The 19,858-nt window shown below is 42.0% G+C and overlaps 1 protein-coding gene across 1 annotated transcript in view; it reads left to right on the forward strand.

Moving 5' to 3' along the window:
- The window catches only part of FSHR (follicle stimulating hormone receptor), a 124,288-nt gene that overhangs the window by 80,715 nt on the left and 23,715 nt on the right, over positions 1-19,858 (forward strand). The window contains exons 5-6 of the mRNA XM_074988510.1: positions 12,963-13,034; positions 16,301-16,378. Coding sequence (XP_074844611.1) covers positions 12,963-13,034; positions 16,301-16,378 — 150 coding nt within the window. The remainder of the gene's footprint in view (positions 1-12,962; positions 13,035-16,300; positions 16,379-19,858) is intronic.

Consider the following 19,858-nt stretch of genomic DNA (forward strand, 5'->3'; position numbering starts at 1 on the left):
GTCTCTGATCCTTATCATGATCTTGTGTGAAGCTCTTTTTATGCACAGCCAGATGGAACTAAATCAAGAAGAGCTCTTGCAAACATCTTAAGCACTGAATAATAGCATATGCCTACTCAGTTTTGTCCCCTTTTATTGGGAGCTTGGGTTTTTGTTGGATCTGGAGATGACACCATTATTTGTTCAGAACTAATCCTTGTTTATGTGGACAGCACTTCAGATATCTGCTGACAGCTGAGTTAATATATCCTTCGCCAGATATTCCTTTATGCCTATTGCTGGTGGCTACACTGGTCTGAAAAGAGAAGTGATTGTGGTCATTTCAGGCAACAGTAGTCTAACTCTTAATGGATTTTACACCTTATAGTTCACTGCTAAGTTCTATGCCAGCAGATGTAATCATAGACTTTGGACTGAGTTTGGATTTTAGAGTTGTGGCATTAAAGCTGCACAAACATTTATCATTTAAAGCTTGGTAAAGTGGAATACATGGCTTGAGCTGCTCTATTCTGTAATTTCTGTATTATCTTTATTGCATTGCAGTTATATATTTACAAAAGTTATGCCAATCTAATCTTGGCTGTGATTTTATTTCATACTGACAAACTGATGGCATAGATGGAAAAACTAGTGTAGTTCCTCAGAATATTACACACTCCACTGAGAAACCAAAAGTGATTTAAAAATATGATGAAATCTGCGTAAGCTACAGAACTAAGTGTAAATTTCTTTATCCAATTTTTATTTTCTCCATATACTGTTGGAGGAGGCAATGGTTCTGAGGAAGGAGAGAGACAGATGGGTGAGCTAGAGAAAAGAACAGAAAGCATTGACTGACTGGCCAGCACTTTAGAATTAAAACTCCAGCTGAACAACACTTACCTGCTTTTATGCATACATTTACAATTACATTTTGGAGGACAGAAGCCTATGTTTTGATCACAGAGATTGCAATAAAATGATTATCAAGGGGTTAACTGAGTTACTTGTCATGTAACCAGCTGGAGCCATGTTCTATTCCTCTCTTTCTTCCTTTTATTTAGTGGAGGTTTTTTATAAGTTATGCAGTTAGAATACCATGTTCCAAGTCTGCAGTACTGCAAGTGGAGTGTGTTTCGCAGAACAGTCCCTTTACAAAACAGACTGTGGGTGTCTCTTACACATCGACCAGTGCAATGAACCTTTCCACAATTTTTTCAGTCTCCATGAATTCGGCCACAGGTGTAGCCCCTGCAGGCTCCCACCCTGTGCCCTGAAGTGTAGCTGGAACCTTTCACACAAACTACATCGCAGTGATGGGCTGAAATGTGGAACACCCGTGTCTCATGTGCTACATCACAACTGGCAGATTATAGTGGATTTTTTAAAACCATAAAGCCTTCAGCGCCGCAAGCCCTGGCACCTTGGAGGTAGGGGGAACCTTTATCTGAATTGCTTGAAATCTAGAGAGACAAGGCCATGGCTGTGCTTACCCACTGACACTGGTTGCATCAGAAAGTTCAGAGGAAGATTGCACATCCCTGAAGCCCCTCTTGGTCATATGGCTCTGTACAGTGGCTCACACCACACCAAACCTGATGCATGGCTGTGGACTAGTCTGGTCCAGCATCATCTTAAATGTGCATTTCATTAGGATGAAAGGAGCTACGTTATATACTACACCTAGAAGAAGCTATTAATAGGCAGGAAAGATAAAACCAGTAAAGAAAAAGGGCTAAGTGCCTACAAAACCACTAAAGAATAGATTCTTATATTTGTTATAGTGTGTGGTACTGTGAGACATTATGATTTATCTTCAGTTATTTCATTACGTTAGAGCAACCTATGTATACCGAATAAAATAACTGCTGGAACTGCTGTGATAAAATAATCTCATTAAGTGCTATAATGTTTGGGACATAAAAAGAGAAGGGTTCACCACCAGCAACTCTATTATTTGTTTTACTCATTTCTTTGACTCCTCTTGACACAACACAGTCCTTGCACACAGATTGCAGCTATGCTTCCAGCCAATAAAGATTGTGAGAAGTTTCACAAGACGAACAGGAGTGGTGATTTTTAATTTTTTCACTGATTTCATTAAACTGTGGTATGAAATCTTCTTCTGCTGTTGCATTTGATTTAATTATGAAGAGAAAGCAAATTTGTTCAGCTAACGTGATGCTCCAGTGCCCACAGAACCTAGCCCAGTGGTGGTCAGCCTGTGGCCCATGAGCCTCACATGGCCCATTAGAGTTCTATGTGTGGCCAACAAGACATTTTGTTAACTCTTGCCCATGCACAGAGTTGCTTGATTGCATTGGGTCCAGCCACGCGGGTTTTTCCCTACCCGTATTACTAAAATGACACATGCACAAACCACAGGCATGTGAAATGAGCTACATGCTGACCGCGCACAACATTGACCATGAGAGCTGTGTGCTTCCTCTGCATCCAATCAAAGCACTGCTCCAGTTCAATCAGCACACCCTGCAATTTCTAGATACATACAGGCAGTCAGCAGAACTACTTTATCCTGGGCGTCCATCCTGGATACAACAATCTTACAGCCCACTAAGATGAAGAAGGGCCACTCATGCAGCACACTTCACTAACCTAGAGTGCCCATCACTGTCCTAGGCCTATCCCCAACCCAACCTCACTTTTGACTCTGACGAGCAAGTTCCTGTAACAGTCCCATAATTATGTTAACCTGAAATAATCTTCCCGGGGAATTGCCACAAATTCTAGGTATATGAGTGGCCGTAGAAAATCCATGTTCTGGTTGTGAAGGAAGCTGAAAGATGACTCGGTGTCTTGTGTTTTATGAGTCTTCTTGTTGTGTAGTACAGGTGCAAGATCATCCTGGTGAACTGCTTGAAATCACCTTTGCAGGACAACCGCAGGCTTCCGGAAAGCGTTCTGTGAGCACATTAGTGTTCCATGCAGCCCTGTTAAATTACACTTGTTAAGCTGATGAGTAAACTGCTGGGATTCACCGCTGGTTTAACAAAATAGCAAGCTCAGAGCCACCTCTCACAGTGGTGTAAATCAGGAGTCACTCCACAGGAATCAGTGGTGTGAGAAGGGAATCATATGCAGTCATTCTGCCATTTGAGCTCCAGAATACGCTCTGCTAAATGTTACCCACCACACTGATATTTTGTTGCAGGCTTCTTGTCATTAAATAGCAACATCATCACATATGTCTGCTAATTAAAGTCTTAGACCTTCCTGTAATGCTAATGAAGTTTGTCTAATCTGTATGCTTCACTTGATCTGTCCACTTGATCTCTTATAGATCTGACCTGACCATAGGTGCTTTTAAACATAGCCTCTTATGAGTTGTGTATTGCTGGAATCCTCCTCTCTGTCCCCACAGTACATCCCTGCTGGGCTGTGTGGTTGCATTCTTGAGTGTCTGAAGGTAGCATTCTAGAGCTGCGTACGCTCAACACTGGAGATGGGGGCACATGTCAGGAAGCCAATTATAGTTTCCTGATCCACAGGGCCAGAGGAAGTCCTGAAGCCACTTCTAGCTGCAGCCAGGGAACTTTGCATTTGGCTAGGGACAGAGGAGCCTTCGCAAACTCCACAGCAGCATAGCATTGGTGCAGCAGAACACAGCTGCCTTCACACCACATCCTCATCCATTAGGAAGTAGGCTGGGAGGCGCAGGGCCCAATGCAGTGCAGTGCTCCAGAAGGGAGTTCCCCTTCCCCGGTGGGGCAGGGGTCTGGGGTCTTGCTACTGAGAATCTTTGGGGCTGTAACCTAGTAAGAGCCTGTCCAGGTATCTGCTACACTAATGCTAGCTGCAGCCACAATTAAATTTGACTAACTGAATGTCAGGGCATTGAAAAGGAAGTAACAAGGCACATATTGAATCCAAGAAGGCCATCTTCTTCTGAGCAGAGGCATATTTTCTTGGCAATGGGGAAGATGACTGGTGCTCTGAATGTCATGAGTAGCATTCACATGCTTTTTTCCTTTGCCTCTCAGGCTAAATGTTACACAATACACTATGAACTACTAGGCTTATATTTGACAGCAGACAGCTACATAGGTACAGAAGTATGTCATGGTTTGCTCTAAATAAAATTGTCACAGCAAACAGTGCATAGCCCATGGCAGATGCAGTTTCCTTGACAGGGCTAGCACTGCCAGAGAAAGGAGTGAATGAGGGCATATTTCCCAAATATGACTAACTGATCTATGGAAACAAAAAAGTATCTGGTTTTGCATAGATACCAATGCACAGTTCTCACTCATTTTGCAAGTGGAAATGCCTAGAATATGATTCTCAGAGAAAAGTAAACCTTCCCAGTCCAGTAACCCATTGGAGCCACTGGCAGTTTCTCCATTGACTTCAAGAGATGCTGAACTGTGCCTCAAGTGAGATAGCTACAAGGCTGCTGGGACCAACAAAGAAGACACACACACTTACAAAGGCATGGAAATGGAACTCAAAGCCACTAGCAGACACCAGTTATCTGCTGCTCACGACAGGGTGCTAGTTCTCTCCTCGCAAAGTTGCACTGCCTGACATGTCACTGGTGATAATTCACTAGCAGCTCTTTCACATTCTGCCTCCTTTTTTCCTTATCATTTTTTCCCTTTCCCATACTTTTCCTACATTTTTGCTCCATTTCATTGCACCTTCACAGTTCCCCTCCTCAATAGATTTGGGGCAGTGCTTACTACAGTTGAATGAGGGGGAAGTATTTCGGAGCAGTGATCTGAGAACTGAAATGACGAGCCTTGCAATATTATTCAGTGATAAACTTGAATAATTATTCAGTAGCTGTTGCCAACAAGTATCAGAGAGGAAACCGTGTTAGTCTGTATCTTGGAGAACAGCAAGTCCTGTGGCACCTTATAGACTAACAGATATTTTGGAGCATAAGCTTTTGTGGGCAAAGACCCACTTCGTCAGATGCATGAGTGTGGGGGGAGGTACTTACAGAGTGGGTTCCCAGTAAAAGAGAGGGCCAGAGCTGAGAAGGTCTATTCAGTCAGGGTGGAAATGGCCCATTATCAGTAGTATACATTAAGAGAAGAGAAAAAACAACTCAGATCAGTCATGGGGATGTGGCCCATTGTTAGATTCTAATGTGGAGGTGTGAACTTCCAGGGCAGAGAAGCTGCTTTTGTAAGGGGCTAACCACTCCCAGTCTCTGTTTAATCCTTAGTTGATGGAGTCAAACTTGCAAATGAATTGCAGCTCAGAGATTTCAATCTCCATTTTATTTTTGAATTTTTTTTGTTGTGTGCACTTAGTAACCGATTTAAAAGTAGCAGTGCTACAACAAAAAATTCGAGAATAAAATGGAGAGAGAAATCTCTGAGCTGCAATTCATTTGCAAGTTTGACTCCATCAACTAAGGATTAAACAGAGACTGGGAGTGGTTAGCCCCTTACAAATCAGTTTCTGTGATCTGGAAGTTCACACCTCCACATTAGAATCCCCCGATGGATGTGACTTGTTTTTTCTCCTCTCTTGGTGTATACTGCTGATAATGGGCCATTTCAACCCTGACTGAATAGACCTTGTCAGCTCCGGCCCTTCCTTTTACTGAGACCCGCCTCTTTAAATACCCCTCTGAACCCCGCCCCCCCCGCCCACTCATGCATCTGATGAAGCAGGTCTTTGCCCGTGAAAGCTTATGCTCCAAAATATCTGTCATTCTATAAGGTGCCACAAGGCTTCTTGTTGTTGCCAACAGTTCTCATGTTGGGCCAGATTCTTACCTGGGGTAAATCACTGCAGCAGCATGGAGCTGTACTGATTTACACTGGCTGGGGATCAGACACAATTTTCACAATTGTTCAACCGGCTCTGCTGATTTTTAATTCCTTGGGTACAATTGACAGACCCCCTTGGGCAGTTAAACTCCAGAGTTAGATAGCTTAGTCATTAGACATCTGAGTACCCATGCACCACACCACTGTGATGCACAAAACTCCTGCTTGGCTTCTGCCTAACCCCCTCAGTGCCTAAAGTGACAAGGCCTAACTTTCTGCTGTTCCCAAAGCACCTCCATTTTGGACACTGCTGCCCCACTGTGAACCTATCTCCCCTTAAGTCTCAGGGCAATTTGCAAACCTGGAAAAAAGAGACATCCTAGAATTGAAGCTGCATGTAGGACCTGACCTGGTAGGTAGCTTCAGAGCACTGGACTCCAGATTTCCCAACTCTCTCTGACCCAAAAGGATTATGTACTATATAGTCATGCTGGAACCATCATGGGGTTCAGAAAGAGAGAAGGACTGAGTGCTGTGAGGGTGATGGACCTTTCTCTTTTCAAGTCCAGCCCCTCCTGTGCCTGCAGTGACACCCAGATGCTCTTCCTTGGCACATTTCTGAATGAACTATTGCAATGTTCCCCAGGCTCTTGACTGATTCACACGCTACCATTTGCCTTTTTCTCAGCCTCCCTTTAGAGACCAGAAATACATTTATTTCACATAAGAAAAGATTGGGATAAAACTGGGTTTGATTGGGTTTAGGGAGAAAACTGCTGAAGAAGGACACAATCGAAATGTAAAAATGAACAACTGGTAGAAATAAGGTAAATTGGGTTCTCCTATTTTTCCCTCCTTGTACAACAAGATCAAGGGGCTACCCTATGAAAATGGAAGGCAAGAAACTTAACACTGATCATGGGCAGCGGATATAAGAGGATGGGGAGGAAATGGCTCCCTGGACCTTAGTGCTCAACTTCTCCCCCATTCCTATCTCTGTTCTGATTGCTCCTGAAGGCTCCCACAGCAGGCTATTGCAGCTTGCAGACTGGGGACTCTTCCACAGAAGTGGCTCTGTTAACTTAAAAGTGAGAAGCCTTCCAGCTTGCCAGACATATTATCATAACACTGAACCTATAAAAAAGCCATTAAGTAGTAATGAAACCATTTAATATTCATGTGCCAACCCTGTGACAAAAATAGTTATGCAATGGCTACAGGGTCTAAGTTTAAAAATTGCTTTAAATATTTCATTATAAAATCACATCTCTAAAAAATCCATGAAGAGACATTTAGATGCACAATCTGACTACCCAGCTTTAGCCTTACATACTTGAATCTTCAGACATCCAGTTTTTAAATATATTCTTCAAAAGCTCTACACACTGAATATTAATCTTGCATTGCAATTCAGCTCTGATAGAAGTATATCCCCAGATGCAGTAATGAAATCCACTGCAGTCCATTAACATCCTATAATATTATTGGGGAAAAATCAGAGGAAAACAAAATCCTGTACTAAAATATGAAAAAAAATTCTGGGTGAGCTATCATATTAAAATACATCCTAAACTTCCTCACCATTTTTTCTCAAGCAGAGGCAGAATTGTTAATTGGCCTTCTTGAGTATATACCAAAGAAAGATTCTGTTTCAAAATCGTAACTTGTTGACCTTTTCACAGGTACAAGATCATTTAACTAACTCTCATTAGGGAAAGAATAGTATGCTGAGATATTATATGTTGACACCTAGCAGTGCCTTTTCAAACCTCCCTTTCCAGTATTAGTTCACATTTGTAATCTAAGGCCTCTGATGTTGTTACCTTGAATTATTTCAATTTAAAAGGAAAGAAGGATTTTAATACAACATTTTCAGAACATTATTGGGGTTGTATAACTAGGTCTCAGGAGAAACTTGAAATGCTGACCATGTTGCATGCAAAATGTAGTTTGCTTTGTAGATGGCAAAACCTACTGTCATAGGCTTTCCATCACTGTGTTTGTGCATGCAGGATGTGACTTCTTGGGAGAGTTGACACACACACCTAATAGCATGCTTCCTAATTCAGAGATTTTTGGCCTTACTGCATGGATACCATGCAGCACAATGATAGTTCACACTGAATTCCATGTCATCCCTGATCCCTGAATGTGTCCGTAGGAGGGATGAGGAATGCAGGTGTGCATAAAAAGATAGGCCCCACCTATATGCATGCTCTGCTCAGAGGTCAAGGTCATTTGTAGCCCTTGGACTCAGGAGAGCACTTTGACTATATAGTCCTGACTCTTTCTGTTGCAGTCCATAGACTGAACCAATACAATGAAAACGAGCAAGGGGCACCACCTAAAATATATCTGGAGGCACCTCAGAAGAATTTGGTTATGTTTCCCTGAGATACTATCTGTCCCATAAGCTCCTGCTAGAGAATGGTGACTCTGCCATTCTTTCTACTCAGAACTGTGCTTAAGTGGCTCAGACTGCCCCTAAGAGTTTCGTGGTAATCTCTCATACACACAACGCACCTTCCAGAGGTTTGTTAGCATATACTGAAATACTTGGTTAGTGTTTACCTGCTGGAGCTTTGTTATGGAACTGACATTCCACTTAATCATTATCAACCATTAGAAATGAAACATTCCAACCAAATATTTGTGGTTTTGCTGGTTTATTTAGAATATTTTTTAGAATTTTTTGTTGATGTTAAACATAACAATCTGCAGGTAACATACAGGATCAGCTCTGAAGCTATTCACCTTTTTGTTCTGAAACATTACTTGAGGGTGTTCTTAACTGCTGAAATGTTTACTAAGCTTTACCAACATCTTAAATGACTTCTATATTTAAAACTAACTTCAGATCTTTGTTTTCATTAGGATGTGTGTGGTATATGTTTACAATATTCATAAACTAGTGAGCAATATTTAGCAATCTCATCTTTTTCTCTGATTTGCATAAGCATTTAATTTAATAAGGATGTATAATAAGTGAATATGTTAAACCATATTCTCAGTTTTACGGGGCTGTTCCTGTGGTGGTTATGTAAATAAGAGTAGAATTTAGATCAATATCTGAATACTAGCAGACAGAAAATCCAACAGAGGTGAGGAGGGCAGTGATTTGGAAGAGGGGAATACTCTCCATCCTGTGAAAACTTTCTAAAAGTAAACAGTTACAATTTTGGAATGCAGTCATCAGCAATTTAAAGCGAAGTGAGCTGCTACAAAGCTATTCATATGTATGGTTGGTGGAATTTGGTTATTATGTAGATTAAAATTGCCAGATGTATAAAGGAAGCATTCACAGAATATATATATTACATGGTAAATAAATTGACAACACTGCTCAGCAGGAAGGATATCCAGTAGATGGGATTTTCTATATCTAACAAAACTATCCACTTATCGGTCTCTAAACTAGAGATTTACCCGTTGAGTAAAGAGAAAGAAAGAGGAGGGGAGAGAGAGAGAGAGAGAGAGAGAGAGAGAGAGAGAGAGAGAGAGGGGCCCAAGAGGACTGTGGTCTAACAAGTGTTTTTTTTAGATTTTCTGCCACACGACTTGCTAAAAAAGTCTGTTCTGTTTCTAATCACTGCCCTGTCCACCAGTGCATGCCACACACTGCACCAGCTGCTGATTTACTAAAAGTGTTCGGGGTTTCTGAATGGTACACTCCATGATCCCATGCCATTAAAGCCAGTTGATGAGATGAGAATCCCTCCTATTACCAGTGGGAAAACAGAAGGACTGTGACTGCTGCATCAGGCAGATACTACAAATTCCCCTTCCCAACAGTGGGATGCAAGCTCTGTTGACCAATATAACATGTTCTTGCGGGGACCTCCTTGTGGTGGTGGTACAAGAGTATTACAATCCTTGCATGTCTGAACACAAGGACCAAGCTTAGTTCTGGGGAGTGATGCGGGAAGAAAAGCTATTCATTCCCTCCACTTTGTCTACTGCCCTTCATAAACTGCCCATAATCTGGTTTAATACACACATTATTAAAACAAAAACACATTTATAATTTGCATTGAAATACAAGTGACTCTCACATGTAACACCTTAAACAACTGTATAAAATTGTAGCTACATGACTCTTATTGAAGATCAAAGGCAGCTGTGTAGCTCAAACTGCACACAATTCTCAGCTAATTTAAGGATCGAACTTCAAGTACCATAAGAGGGTGAAAGCACTGTCTTTCTATCTCTTTTAATGATTGTTTGCAACCTCTGTTCAGGAAGTAGTATTGCAAGGTGTACATTAAAATAAAAATCCTGTAATGTACTACCTGCTGCATTAATGTTGCCATTCAGTTTATCTGTATGTGTTAGTTTTCTGTTGTACATAGTTACACCTTTCTTGGTCACATGTGATAATTTTGAGTTGTTTTTATTTATTCCAAGCCTGTCTGTGTGAAAGATAAAGTAATTATGGCATGTAATAAATTGTCCCCAGACTATATTCTTGAGCATTCACTGCCATTCTGTGAAATGCTCTTTCATGCAACGCCAAAGCTTTTAGTGCTAAAATGAGACCTCCAAGAAAGCCATTTTTCAACTTATCTAAATAGGATATCCAGATGGCACATTTGAAACCTGAATCAGCACTTGGGCATGGAAATGGTCATTTTATGAACCTAACTGTCAATTTATATGCTCAGATATAGGCGTTGGCTGTCCTGGTTAGATTTCCATATTCAGCCATAAATACCTGAAGAGTCTTTTAAAACTGTTCCCAAACTCTTCAGGTTCACATTGAACACTATAAGAATGCACATTATGTTTTCCAGAGTCTCAGCCAGGGCTTTTCATCATACTTTAATTATTCAAGAATGTAAGAGTACCTAAAAAAAATCACATCCAGTAACTGAAGATTGTCTTTATGTGTAGGTGCTAATACAAAAGCTTGATTTACCCTACAATGTTAGATGAGCTTAACTAAATTTCTCAGGACTGTGAAAAATGCCATGTTCTCTTCAATTTAGTTAAGCCGACCTAAGTCTGAGAAGTCTTCCATCAGCCTTGCTAATACCACTTTGAGAGGTAGATTTACTACAATGGCAGAATAGCCCCTTCAGTTCCTGAAGTAAATGCCTGAAATGCAGAGGAATCCAAAGAGTACTTTTCATAGGTATCGCTGATATCTTTCTTTAACAAAAAAAGGCAACCAGTATTCGCAGTTCAAGTTCCCTTGAATACCACCTCACGCAGTAAATACAGGCAATTTGTCATAAGGGAAGCATGTTCATCTTTTGTTCTGGCATTGCATCTGGCCAAAGCCTAAAGCCAGGCTACCTTGATGGTACCTGTGGCACTGTCCTTTCATGATATATAGGTAGAGCCCTGTGTGAATACAAAATTGTGGATCTACATCCAACGTGCATCCGCGAGGCTCAACTCACCATCCAATCTGCAGTCTGTTATCCGGATTTTACTTGCATCCGCACAGCTAACCATCTGGAGGGGAGAAGGATGGGAGCAGAGGGCCATGAAGGGAAGGGGCAGGGAGCGCACAAGCGGGGAGTGGGGGTAAGAGGCAGCACAGAGAGGGGAGGGTACAGGGAGAAGGGGCAGCATCAGCTCCAGCCCCAGCGCCACAGAGTTGGGCCTGCCCTCCTCCGAGCAAGGCAGCTCACTGCTTCACTGGGAGCCCTTCTTCTTGCCTGGCAATGAGTCCCATGCACGTGCCCAGCTGCACTAGCCCAGAGCAGCATGGGGGTGGACGGCATGTGCCCCTAAGCAGGACATGGGGCAGCACTCCTCCAGGTCAGTGCTCACTAGGCAGAGGGCGGTAAGGGGCTGAGCTGTATCCTACTGCTGCGAGATTTTGGAGCTTGTCGCTTCCCTTCTCTTCTGATATCCCCAACCTTGCAGCCTAGCAGAGGAGTGGAGGCAAGCCCTGTGTGAGTGACTGCTTGACTATGCATGGACATCCACAGATATCCAGGGCTCTATAGATCGGTGATAAATATGTCATCAGTGTGATCAAATTGGATAAAATGTGAGGAGCCAAAAAAGGCTGGTTTTCTATAACACTCTGCTCAGGCCTCGTGTCAGGGAGTGCCAGCTCCGCCCTGGGCTAATGAGTGTTAAACAGCTGCTAGGAGCCCCCACTCACCCCTGCCCTGCCACAAGGATAGCTCAGTGGTTTGAGTATTGGCCTGCTAAACCCAGAGTTGAGCGGTCAATCCTTGAGGGGGCAATTTAGGGATCTGGGGCAAAATAGATGTAAAAAGTAGCTGGGGGGGGGTGCTGCCAAGAAGGCAGGGGACTGGTCTTGATGACCCCCCTCAGGTCCCTTCCACTTCTATGAGATGTGTGTGTCAGTGCAACATTTGCACTTGCTGTCAGGTAGTGAGAGGAGCAGCTGAAAGGGAAAGAGGAAACCTCACCACAAGCAGCCCTGCTAGCGTTTGCTCCCAGAGGCGAGGGCATGTGTTCAGTACCTTTCCCAAGCCTGATTGATGGAGCTGTCCCAAAGGAAGGTAGAATTGAGACAAGGTATTGTCCTCGTTTTCTCCATGGAATTAGTTCTTTGTTCTGTTGCAAAAAAAAAATGAGGTTCTTTCTCTGCCACCTGGCATTAAACCAATGAATTGAAAAAAACAATGGCACGGTGACCCTTGCCGAATAAGCCCTATGGACTTCTGAGGGCTGGTCTACGATACAGCCTTAAGTTGACCTAAGTTATGTCGACTTAGAACAGGGTCTGCACTACACTGTGTCAATGGGAGATGTTCTGCTCCTGATTTCCTTACCCTTGTCAGGGGGCTGAAGTACAGGAGTTGACGGGAGAGTGTTCTGCTATTGATTGCAGCAGTGTCAATGTAGCTGTAAGTACACACAAGCCCTGAATCCCACTCCAGTGTGCCCTGCAATGTGCCTTGAACTCTCAAGAGCCTGGCCACAAGCCTCAATCACAATCACAACCCCTGACACAAACAACTCTTGCTGTGGAAGAACGTTTGATTTAATTCTAATTCCAATTTTTGAAACTCAGCCTCATCTTGAGTGGGACTAATTGCTACATGTCTCTTGTGTGTACAAAAATATAGACACCCAACCCAGTAGGGAACAAACTGTCTAGTTTTTCCTACTTTCTGAAGTGCTGTCATTTTTCCAATGAAAATGAAAATTCCACTAAAATAGAGGTTAAAATTGGTGTTTTAAATGGGTTTATATCAATTGTTAGTGTTATACTTCTTGTTAATAATCTTCATTTGTTCTCTTCCTCTTCAGGTTAATATCAAACACTGGGATTAAGTTTTTACCTGCTGTACATAAGCTACTCTCTCTCCAGAAAGTTTTACTGTAAGTTAGGCTATGTTTGATTTCTTGTTATCTCCGTGTGAATGGTCTGCTCCTCTAACAAGATCTTAGAAGTATTTTCCTTTGCATTTGTTGAGTGCCTTTGTCAATGCATCATTGATTATAATCTTGAGTACACTGAATTTTTATTTTACAGTATTTGAGTGTTTGTGTGGCTTCCCAATACAAGATTATATACATGCTACTTGACAAACCACTTTGCATTTGGTTCATGGGACCGACAATAGCCTTTCACCTCTAAATTACCAATTTAAATTCAATCCAGGCTGGCAGAGTCAGAAATTTATTGTCATCTGGTGATTGCTGTATGGTCTGTATGAAAAGAGTTTGGCTCGATCCAGTTCCCAGTGGACAAGTCACAAAAGATCACTGTAGTTAATGCCCGTGCTAGCAACAGTAGAGGGTGTTGGAAAATGGGTAATTTTTCCCTTAGAAAATGTCAACAAAAATTGAGAGAAAATCATTTGTTTAAAATTTTCTATGGAAAATTTTGACTTTATGTTGAAAAACCAGAAATGCAAACATTTTTTTCAGTTTTGGGGTTTTTTTTTTCAAGAAAATGTCACCACTTTCCATGAAACTCTCTGAAAAATTTAATTTAGTCAAAAATTCAATTTTTCCAAGAAAAATGGCATTGATAATCCTGTCCGTTTGAGGTCAATAGGAATTTTGCAATTGACTTTAATAGGGCCAGGAATCCACTATCTACAACACAGTTTTGATAGAGAATTTTTCAACAGTTGTGGTTGGCAGTCATAAGCAGAGCAGCCAGGGAATGAATAAGCACTCTTTTTTCACCCTTATGTTAATAGAGGCTCATTGGGAGATATTTCTACTGCTCTTGCTTAGATTTAATAAATCTGATAAAACCTTAATCTTCAGGAATATTAATCCAAGGGCTTCTGGAATTGTACTGTAGTTCTTAGTGACTCCCCGGCTGCATCTACACTTGCATTACTCTTTCAAAAGAGGTATGCAAATACAGGAAATCAAAAATGCAAATGAGGTACAGATTTATATATCTGGTACCTCATTTACATATTCTTCTTTTGAAAGAGCTTCTTTCAAAAGAGAAAAGCAGTGCAGATGCAGCTCTTTTGAAAGTGAACCCCATCTTCGAAAGAACTTGTCTTCCCTTTTTTATGGAAAGAAGGGTTCTTTCAAAGATGGGGTTTACTTTCGAAAGAGCCATGTCTACACTGCTTTTCTTCTTTCGCAAGAAGCTCTTTCGGAGGAAGATTATGCAAATGAGGTGCCAGATATATAAATCTGCACCTCATTTGCATTTTCAATTTCCCACATGTGCATGCCTCTTTCGAAAGAGGAATGCAAGTGCAGATGCAGCCCCTATGTCAGATACAGCATGCAAAGTACCATGTAACCTTTTTTTTTCTACATAGCTTTGTAATCATCTTCAGACTTAGCTGCTCTGGATTGATTTGTGCTCGTAAATCAGGAGTTATTTGCCTAAGATGAAATTCTGTCCTTTGCAAGAGGCTAGCATGAGGCCTACAAACCAACTGCAAAACTCACATTGACTTCGGAGGGGCAAGATTTCACCCCATAAATGAGAAGTTAGTGTGAGGGGGGATGGGCATGTATCGGTGTTATAAGACCAGGTGCTGGTTTTTTGTATGGGGAGTGAATTTGTTCCACTGCTCCTATTGCAGTGAGTTCCAATTGTTCCTATTGCTTTCAATGGGAGTTACACTTACAGAAAGAGGAGCCCGTTTATGTATCATATAACTCAGTATCATGACCATATATAATTCAGAGTGAGGCAATTTGGAGCTGCATTAGGTTTCAGGCTTTGCAAGGAATTCATTATGTTCACTGCTTTCCATTAAAACAGCATGAAAACAACAATTTTCCCCATCTAAATTATGTTTGATACTGCCTAATTTCTTGGAGCTGCATTTTGAGCAAGTCACGGAAATGTGTATAAGCACAAAATATTACTCAGTGTGTATCCATCTGAAATGTACCACTGTGGTACTGACCAAAATGAATACTGGTCAATGCGAAAGACAGTCAAAAGCCCCAGTTTAGCCTGTGCCTAGTCTTAAGCCCATGAATAAGGCAGCAAGTTTGTCACAGGAGACAGAAGTCACAGATTCTGTGATTTTCCATGACCTCCATAACTTCTGCAGTGTGAAATGCCACTGGCGCTGCCTGAGCAGCTCAGGCACTCTGGCTAGTTGCTCCAGCTGCTGCTGAGGCAATCTCAACCCACCATCCACAACCCCGGGAAACAGCAGGAGGAGGTTGGATGGGGTCTCATGGTGGGGGTGGGGAAGGGGTGAGGGCTCTGGGCGGTGCTTACATTGAGGGGCTCCCAGGAAACCTTAACATGTATCTCACTTTCAGCGCCTAGCTCTGTGGTTCCCACCCAATGGGAGCTGTGAAGCTGGCAGCATGCAGAGCTAGGTGCTCAGTGTGAGATATGTCACCCCTTCTAAGAAGCCAGCTAGGGAGCCTGCCAGCCTTGCTAACCCCCCAGCACCTGTTGGCATCCTAGGCTGCTCCCAACTAAGCCCTAGCTGCTTGCCTCAGACTGTCCCCACACCCTTGTGGCATCCTTGAGCCACTGCCCCCCTTAGCACCTCCTGCACTGCTGCCCACCCCAACACTCCCTGGGCTGTCCCCTCAACACCTGTGTCCCCCCATGAGCACCCAAAGCACTACCAAGATTTAGTCATGGGGCTTGGTGGAAGTCATGGACCGCTCATAGGGCTGTGACTTTGTTAACCTCCTGTGAACTGTGCATGGCTTTTACTAAAAATACCCATGAGTAAAACATAGCCTTACCCATGGGTAGCTGACATTTGTGGAGGAATTACTTACATGCATAAGTATCTTGATGAGTCAGAGCCAAAGAACTGCTCTTCTCTGCTTTAGTTTAGGGGCCATTCCTGAAATGTCTTTAATTCCTTCTGGTGGCAGTACTGTTCATGGGTCTAAATGGCATAGCAGCGAGCCTCAAGGGCATGCTATGGATTTTACCTCACATAGGAATGCCCTCAAAAGCAAAAAGTAGCAGTATGGATGTGATGTATCCCATTTCATCCCTTGCTGTACTGGGACAAACTTAAAGTGATTTCTTTCTGGACATGCACATGCAAAATATTTTCTCAGGTCTAATGTAAAGAAAAATTACATTGATGTTTAAAGCGTTTTTTCCTCTCCAAGAAATGAATGCATCACAGAGCTACAAAATTGTTTAATATTTACTATACATTCTTTTTCAGAGATGTTCAAGATAATATAAATATTCGCACAATTGAAAAGAATTCTTTCATGGGCCTGAGTTCTGAAAGTGTCATTATGTGAGTAAGAATTGGCAAATACCACCTCTTAGTTCATACCTTCTGCAGAATGGGCCTCAGGAACCTTGTTGGGTGCTATTTCATGAATTTGCAAAACTAATTTGACTGCATGGCCTTTTCGCCTTTTAATTCAAGACTGAGAGATTTTTTTTCTTTTTTACCTTGTGAAAATTGAATTAATTTAAAACAAATTCTAGCTATATATGTGATATGTATCAAGGACAGAACTGCCCCACAAAAGTCAGGCTGGTCAGCATGCAGATGAGGCCAGAAGCACATCATGGAGCCAATAAGCCTGATGGCTGTCTCCTCCCTCCAGTGCAAAAAATAAACTCCAGGCACCAGAGAATCTTTAAATATTCGCTTTTTTCCATCAGAATGGTGTTCCTCCCCAATTGTCTTCGCTCTTTTTATTCTTCAGTCTGTCTGTGCTCTGTTCCGTTTGTCATGCTCAATTTTCACTAGCTTTTTGTCCCGCGGAGCCCTTTCTCCTCTTCCCTCCTCCACCTGTTTTTCTTAAGTAGAAATTGAACCCAGAATCACTTTACTAGCCCATGATATTTAAATGGGTTTGCAAATGGGCAAAGCTCCTAAGAAATATTTCTCTTCTTCTTTTATATTTTCAGTACTCAGTAATCTCTCCTTAACTGCTCTTACATTCCTGCTCTGTATTTTAGGGACCACAGTAGAGTACGGACCAAATTTAATAATTAATGTTACCAGGAATGAAGACTGTGATGATTTTGTTCTAAAGGACAAATTGGTCATATATATTTGCAATCAGTTATATCTTTTAAAGACATTCATTACTGAAGTGAATTTCATGTAGATATGGGTAAAATATGGTATATTTGTACATAACATTAATGTATTGTTACAGGGTAGGTCACAGTGCTATGTAGTGAGATGATTTATCCTTTGACTTAACAAGCATGTGTATTAATGACTTTGCTGGGTTTGAATGTTTGAAAGCTATGCTACATAGTAGCAGTAGTAGGCATCCTTCAGTCTGCATAGACTATGGATCACGCCCTTTACAGTTTCAATTGAGGACTTTATTTACAGTGTCTACTGTGACTATGAAGACCCACAGGAGAGTGACAGTCCTTGCTGCATCTCTTGCAGATGTGGTGGGTTTCTGGCAAGTCCTTAGTGTGCTTTCTGTGTGCTCACTTCTCCTCTGCTAGCTGTCTGATCCTCATCTTGCCCTTCTGAAGGCCCTTGTGTAACCCCTGCCTCCGTCTGCTGTGGTCGTCTGCTAGTTCTTCCCAGTTGTCCAGCTCGATGTCTACCTCTCTGAGGTCTCTCTTGCAGACATCTTTCTAGCGCAACTGGGGGCATCCAGGAGGTCTTTTGCCAGAGGCTAGCTCACCATACAGGATGTCTTTTGGAATCCTTCCATCATTCATCCTGTGGACGTGGCCAAGCTGCTTTCATTCCACCTAGGCCATCAGTGCATAGTTTGTAAAATGTACTGTTAGTCCCTGCAGCTTGATACAGGAAATTGGGTCAGACAGCAAGAGACCGATTCTGTGCCTACTGATTTGGACAGAAGTGGGATCAAACTCTCAATATGTGAAGATAAAGAAATAGCTTAGTTAACCACTATCACCCTTCTTGTCTACATCACCACTTATCCACCTCAGCCCCCTGAAAGTCTACCAAATGCAGACAGTACTCCCTGAAGAGTGAAAAAAGCATAATCAGGGTTATCTCCACTGTTATGTGGAATAGATATCCAGGGAATGACACCCTATTTGTTAACTTTGTCCATGTTACTCATAATTCGTAGCACTTGTATTTAGCACTTTGCATCTTCTAAGCACTATATAAACAGCAACTTCTGAATTTCGGCAAACCCCTAAGAGGAGAGATGACTATCTACTGTGGAGCCAGGTTCTTCCTTCTGATCTAATTTGTTTATGTCACCCTGGCAACATGAAGGGACCAGAAAACTCCTTATCTCTTTAGCCAGGGATGCCCAATGACTACAGCAGTATTGTGTTGACCCTGAGGCTCTCACGCCACCCATTTCATAGCATAAAGATCATTATGGGAAGAGTGAGATCTGAGTGCTATTGCACTCCAGCTGTTCTGTGATTATGTAATGGTTCCATGGGATCAGAGCCAGCTAACTTTGGAGCTGACCTCAGGCTGCAGTAAACTACATGAGAGTCTGGGTTGGCATAGAATTAGTCCCAGAATCAGGGAGTCACAACCAGCTCCTCTGTACCCCCACATCAATGACATCCACAAAAAAATGAAAGACAGCCTAATACGCAAATGCAGAGAAGACATCTAAACTATGGACTGTTTAGTGAACTGCTGATCTCTGAGATGCTCCTTAAGTGTGACAGCTTTGATTCATTTCATGTCTCCGGAAGCCATAGAGTGGATCACATACCTATGGCTTTAATGTTGCTTTTCAAGTTGCTGTACCAAATGACTGCATCCAGTTAACAATGGATGCAACTAAGAACACAGGCACAAGGGTTAGCTGGCATATTCAAGACCACTCAGTGAACCAATGACAAATATAGGTTTAGAATTAAAGAGTGCATGACTCCCAGCCACATTCCCACTTAACTAAACCAGAAGTCTCTCATAGTCCCAACCTTGGCAGACATATCTGATCACTGCTGCACACAGTAGCCAATGCAGACCAACTAAAAAGAACATTCAGCATTATAGTTCAGTGAAGCACTTCACAGATAATCACCACCAGTACCTCCACGAAAAATTGTATTTTCAGAAGGATGTTTTTAAAAAGAAAAGGTATAATGTGAGTCACTTCCACTCTCAGACAGCTCTCTCGCTAGTCAATTTTATGCTTCAGCAGCTTTCTCATTCAGATTATTTTAATACCCACTAAATGTTATTGATTTCATTGTGCCAGGGTTTCTCCATAGAGTTTAATAATGTTTTCAGACCTGAAAGTCAAACCAGATCTGAAGACACTATCACAAGGGGTTGGGGGAAGGGGAAACTGAAGTTTGATGTAAGTTCAGTTAAGAACACCTAAAAATATATAAATATTGAAATTCACCCCAATACAAAGTCAAAGTCCAACCTTAACCTTTACAAATCTGCTTAAATGAGACTTAAAAAATTACAGCTAACACTTATACTATCAATTGGAATGTGGAACATCCAAACACCGTGGGTGACTGGAAAGTTAGAGCTGCTTCGAAAGGAGACAGAAAGATACTGATGTGGTATACTTGGACTGGCAGAGATGCATTGGATGACATTGGGAGAGATGTGCAGCTGTGAAATCATTTGGTCAGGGAACAAAGTGAAGCATGAGGCAGAAAATGATTCTTTCTTAGAAAAAGAGCTAGAGGAGCTTTGTTAGGATACAAACTGATGAGTGTAAGAATGATGGTAGCAAGATTCAAAGCAAAACCATTCAACTTACATAAGAACATAAGAACATAAGAATGGCCATACTGGGTCAGACCAAAGGTCCATCAAGCCCAG

The sequence above is a fragment of the Carettochelys insculpta genome, chromosome 3 (assembly GCF_033958435.1).
Source record: "Carettochelys insculpta isolate YL-2023 chromosome 3, ASM3395843v1, whole genome shotgun sequence".
NCBI classification, from domain to species: domain Eukaryota; kingdom Metazoa; phylum Chordata; order Testudines; family Carettochelyidae; genus Carettochelys; species Carettochelys insculpta.